Below are 5,633 nucleotides of genomic sequence, written 5' to 3' on the forward strand. Positions count from 1 at the left end.
TTTTTATTTCTCTTGGGTAGCCACCTAGGAGTGGAACTGCCAGGTCATAGGGTAACTACGTTTAACCTTTTGAGGAACTGCCAGACCGTTTTCTGAAGTGGCTGCACCATTTTACATTCCCACCAGCAATTCATGAGGGTTCTAAGGTTCTAATTTCTCCACATCCTTGCCAACATTTATGTTTGTGTTTTTCTTCTGATGAGGAAGATTCCCCCTGAGCTAACATCTGTGCCAATCTTCCCTTTTTTTGGGTGGGTTGCCACCTCAGCATGGCTGATAAGTGGTGTACGTCTGCGCCCAGGATCTGAACCTGCGAACGCGGGCTGCCAAAGTGGAGTGCGCCAAACTTAACCACACCACAGAGCCAGCCACCAATCTCTCTCTCTTTTTTACTAAATAGTCACTAGTGGGTGGAAATGGTATCTCCTTGGGTTGATTTGCAGTTCCCAACTATCTAATGATGATGAGCATCTTTTCACACACTCATTTGCCATTTATATATCTTCTTTGGTGAAATGTCTACCCAAATCTTTTTGGGCAACTTATTTATCCTCTTTGGGCTTCATCTTACTCTTAATTATACCCAGCTCCTAAGGCCGTGACATTTTATGTAAAGTTTGTAAAGTGCTTGCCATACAATGAGGGCTTAAAAATGACAGCTCTTAGTATTGCTGAACTTGTCACTTTGGCCCATAGGCATGTGCCTTCCCCACGTGCCCCTGGGTTTGACGTTGGACCAGGGCTGCCCTGACTCGGGGGAAAGAGAGGCTCTCTTCCCTCCTCTGTGGGAGGGTGAAGGGTGAGCACCACTTGCAGGAGGGGTCCACAGTGTTCTAGATGTTCTGTTGAGCAATTCCACAGGGTCTTGTTTCACACCTACCAGAACCTTCTGATGAAGCATGACCTCAGTGTTTATGGATGGGAATGAAACCTCGAGATCAGAGACATTCCATATCCTCTCCAAGGCTGCCGAGTTGAAAGAGGCAGGAACTAAGATTTGAACTCGGAGCTGATGCTGATGCCAATGCCACGGGCAGCGAGCTCCAGAGAACAAGCGCGAGGCACACCAGCCTGCAGGGGGAAACCGCGGCCCCAGTCCGGCTGTGTGGACGGCACACCCAGCCTTGGATTCTGGGAGGCAGGAGAGCCAGTGGCTAAAATGGACAGCCCCACCACTGACCAGCCGCTTAGCTGGCGTAAGAAGTCACTTAACCCCTCTAGGCCTCAGCATCTTTTATAAAGTGAGCAAGAGAAGAGATCCTCCCTCAAAGGGCGGCTGGGGGAGCCAATGCTTAGCCAGGTGCCTGCCCCCCTACAAAGTCGGCAGCTTCCTCATTTGTGCCTGGGCTGCTGCCCCACCCTCCACCCAGGCCACCTGGCTCTTCTCCGCCATGAGCCTTGCTCATCCTAGAACACAATCTCCTGACTCTACCCCGGGGGCTGGGTTGGAGCGGAGTGTCATTACAGCTCCCAGGGCCTGCTCCCTTATTTTCTCTCATACCTCCTTCATGCCCTTAGACGATGCTCCCCACAGAAGCAGGGAGCACCTGGTAACGGCCTCAAGTCTCTAGAACGATGACTAAGATTAAGCCTAAGAAAAGCAGGGCAATCGAAAATAAAACTTTATTAAAGTAGCTACACTTGGCAGCACTGAATAGCACTTTTTCAATGGTGCACCTATGAAGCAAGAGTTAAATATAAGCATTGTCTGATTTCGTGCATTTCTAATTGTGACAACTCTAAGACACTCACCTTCAATGCAAAGAAAAAAACCCTTGTCATGTTTTTGTACCTCTCGCCTCTCTGACTTGGTGTCAACTGATCCTGCCTTGGGCTCCAGTTGGTCCTCCCTACTGAGCTGGGGCTCTGCCCGGGGTGCCAGCCTCTCTCCTGCAACAGTGGCAGGTGTGCAGCTGCAGCTGGCTTCCGGCATCAACCGCCCCTTCAGACAGCTTCAACGCAGGACGGAGGGGAAACTAGTGCTGCTAGGTCTGAACAGATTAAAGGGGGTTTCCTAACAAGGATCTGAAACCTTGGAATCTGAGCCTGCCCTCTCCCTGCACGGCCCCTCTGCCAAGGGCCCTGGTCACAGAGAGGACGGCAGAGGCTGCCTTAGTCCTTCCTGTCTCCTGGGGCTGGGCTTCTCGTGAGCAGCTTCCCCGAGCTGGAGGGGGTCAGCATGGACACCGTGGGGGACTCGAGCTTCACTCTGTCCAGGAGGGTCTTCTTGAGCGCGGCTGGGGAGATCTTCTCTTGGTCGGCCATGGACTGCAGCTCTCTGCAGACAAAGCCCCAGAGGGGAGGAAGGAGGAAGGCAATCAACTTGGAGCCGGAACTTCCCGGTCCACAGAGTCCCCAACCCTTGTTGACTTGATCCCACTAAAAATTAGAACCCCCCACCAAATACTCCCCCAAGCCTCTGAGAAGCGCTATTTAACTAAGGGCGGGCTACTGCACAGATGAAGAGCTGCAGCGGTATCTGTGATTATACGGGGAGAGAGAGGAGAATCACAGAGTCTGGAGTCATGGACTTGAAGTCAAATCCCACCTCCACCACCTATTAGCTGCGAGCTTGGGAAAACCATTGGAGCCTCAACGTCCTCGTCTATAAATCAAAGCTAATCCCCGCCATCAGCACTGTGGTGAGAATTAAACAAAGTGAGGCCCGCAAACCCTTAGCTAAACAAAGTCTAACAAATCATGGTTACTAACAGAGCACGGACTCCCACACTGCTAATGGGACCACGGACAGCGGGTTCTGCAAGACGGTACCCGGCCCACACCAGTGGCCGTCTCGGAGTGGAGGGCCTGGGGTGGAGGAGAGTGACCCACCGTGTTCGGACGCAGGACGCCTCAACCGCATTGATGAGCAGGGAGCGGAAGCCCCCACTCTCCAGGAAGTGCAGGGCGTGGATGGTGGCCCCCCCAGGGGAGCAGACGTTGTCCTTGAGCTGGCCTGGATGCTGCTCCGAGTCCAGCAGCATCTTGGCAGCCCCCTATTCCAGGGAGTATTGAAGGAGAGACCTGCTGGGGCACCGTGGGACAGGCTTCTCCACGCCCACTGCTCTTCCCCGATCCCTGTCCCAGCATCCCAGCCAACCCCTGCCCGGACCCTGGTGACCCACAAGAACCCCCATCCCAGACCCTGCTCCAGGACATGCAGGGGGAAGGTACTAACCAGCAAGGCCTGGGCCCCCAGTCGGACCGCCAGGCGCCGCGGCAGGCCCATCTTCACCCCACCATCAGCCAACGCATCCAGGGCCATGAACGCCTGTGGAGACGCTCACTGAGTCCCAGGGCCACAGGCACTCAAGGGCGCCTCCCAGGGTCTGCTTTTCCTGATGACTGGAACTAGCTCCAGGGGTCAGCCTCCTCCACCAGCCAGTCACACCTAAGAGTTGGGCGACACCCCAGCCCAAGCCTGCCTGCCAGCCCGTCTTGCTCCTCTGGGTCCCCAGAAGGCTGAGCAATTATATGAGGGCCTTACGTAGGCAGGGCCACTGCCGCTGAGCCCCGTGACGGCGTCAATCAGGTCTTCCTCCACCTCCGTGCAGAAGCCCACGCTGCTCATGAGCTGCTCCAGGAGCTGCCCATCCTCCACCAGGGCGTGGGTGCCTGTGGCGTACACCGTGGCGCCCTCCCGCACGACCACAGGCGTGTTGGTCATGCAGCGAATCACCTTGGGGGCCGGCTGGAACGCCAGTAGCTTCTGGGGCAAGGAAGAGGGCCGAGTGGGTTGCCAGGCACAATTCCCACTAGCACCCCCCATCCCCTCACACAGGGCATGAGGGCTGAGACGGGTACCTTCTCCACAGAGCTGATGGTGACACCAGCCGCACAGGAGACCACGATGTGCCTGGCCTGGACGTCAGCCCCAATCTCGTCCAGGATGAAGGGGATAATGTGTGGCTTCACGGCCAGGAACAGGACGTCGCTGTGCCTCACTGTCTCCTTGTTGCTTCGGGTCAGGTTCACGCCCATCTTCTGCAGGAGGAGACTACCCAGCTCACAGCGCCGGGCAGCCTCAGGAGGTCCAGCCCTCACAAGGAGCAGCTGAACTGCCAAGTTCATTCTGCCAGCTGCAGCCCGGAATTCCCTGCCCCGTCCCCTCAGTGTCTGCTCCTACCCTCATTGGCATGGTTTTCCAATGTTGCTACTGAGCAAGTGAGCACAGATGCTGGGCATGGACAAGCTTCTCCATGGCAACCAGGAAATGGTTTTCCCCCAGCCCCACCAATCCTCTGGCACCCAAGGCACCCCTCTGCCAGGTAAGAAGGTTCCATGGCTGGAACATGGCAAAGATAAAAATGAAATGGTAGTGCCTGATGATCAGAGGCAGAGCTGGGTCAGGCCCTTTGCCAACCCCAGACCCTTGCTCATAGGACAGCATGGTCTCCGTGTGGTCCAGGCGTGGGCTGGAGGCCACCCATCCCTCCAGGACTTCAAACTAAGCTCCAGTGCTAGGCACACCAGCCACCCTAGGCACAGACACTGCCTGTCACCTGCCTCATTAGACATTCTCTCCTACACTGCCCAGGTTTGGGGTAAAGACTTGGGATATTCTTTTATTAAGAGAGAGAACAACTAACTCATCACGATCTTTCTCAACACACTCATTCATGCCTCAGAATAACTCAGCAAAGTGGGCACTGTGTTCTCCATTTTATGAATGAGGACGCTGAGGCTCAGAGTAAGCTGAGTACCTTAAGGTCACACAGCTAGTCGATGAAGAAAACCAAGTATTTACTGGGCACCTACAGATGCTTTCCACACATAAACACCTCAAGCAATTTTCTAACCGCCCCAGCGTCTGGATTTGAAGCCGAGTCCGCCTGCCTCGGTGCTCCCACCACTCCGAGCTGCCCCAGGCAAGGTGAGGATCGCGATGCTCCCGGCGGGGAGGTCGGCGCAAGCCACCAGCTCAGGGGCTCAGCTCAGCAAGCCACCCTCCTGCTGGGCCCCCACCCGCTTCCGCACCCACCTCTCCCCACCTACCCTGAGCGCGGACACCGTGGGCAGGTCCATTTCCGGGGAGCTGGCTATGATCTTGTGAGCCGACAGGATGCCTGCAGAACACAGAGCTTTTCAGCCGGGGCTCCCGGCGCACCCGGTGCCCACGCTTTCCGTGGGAAAGCAGGACCCAGCCGGCGACGCTCCAACAAGGCCCGGTCTCTCCTCCCGCTCCATCCCTTACGCAGACGGAAGACTGGCTGCTTAACAGGAGCCTCACCTCCCCCCGCAAGTCGCAAATCCCCCTTCTTCACGCGTTCGTGCACGTGCAGGTCCCGAGCCGAGGGAGCGCCGCCCGCCCGCCCGCCCGCCCGCAGCGCTCACCTGCGGCCGTGAAGCCCCGCGCCAGGGCGCAGGCCAGCTGGCCGGCGCCGATGAAGCCCACGCTCATGGCCCGGCTCCGCGTTTTCCCAGCGCGGCCCGGAGGTGCCTCGGAGGAAGGCAGGAGCCGGCGCGGCGCAGCGGGCGGAGCGCCCCGGGCCCGGATCCAAAGAGTAGCCGGACGGGGGGCGTGGCCGGCGACTTCCGCCTGGGTCCCGCGACCCCCCCTCACTCACTCGCTCCCTCGCAGACAGCGCCGCAGGGCCCCACGTGGGCCCGCCCCTTCAGAGCTGCCAATCCGC

The 5,633-nt window shown here is 57.4% G+C and overlaps 1 protein-coding gene across 1 annotated transcript; it reads right to left on the reverse strand.

Moving 5' to 3' along the window:
- Nucleotides 1-1,605: 1,605 nt before the first annotated feature.
- PYCR2 (pyrroline-5-carboxylate reductase 2) lies at nucleotides 1,606-5,633 on the reverse strand. The gene is made up of 7 exons (XM_044762855.2): nucleotides 5,335-5,633; nucleotides 4,996-5,066; nucleotides 3,805-3,984; nucleotides 3,488-3,709; nucleotides 3,179-3,271; nucleotides 2,833-2,996; nucleotides 1,606-2,278 (listed from the first exon to the last, which is right to left on the reverse strand). The coding sequence occupies exons 1-7, from the start codon at nucleotides 5,399-5,401 to the stop codon at nucleotides 2,113-2,115; spliced, it is 963 nt and encodes a 320-aa protein (XP_044618790.1). The 5' UTR covers nucleotides 5,402-5,633; the 3' UTR covers nucleotides 1,606-2,112.

This window comes from Equus asinus, chromosome 30 (genome assembly GCF_041296235.1).
Source record: "Equus asinus isolate D_3611 breed Donkey chromosome 30, EquAss-T2T_v2, whole genome shotgun sequence".
Classification (NCBI taxonomy): Eukaryota; Metazoa; Chordata; class Mammalia; order Perissodactyla; family Equidae; genus Equus; species Equus asinus.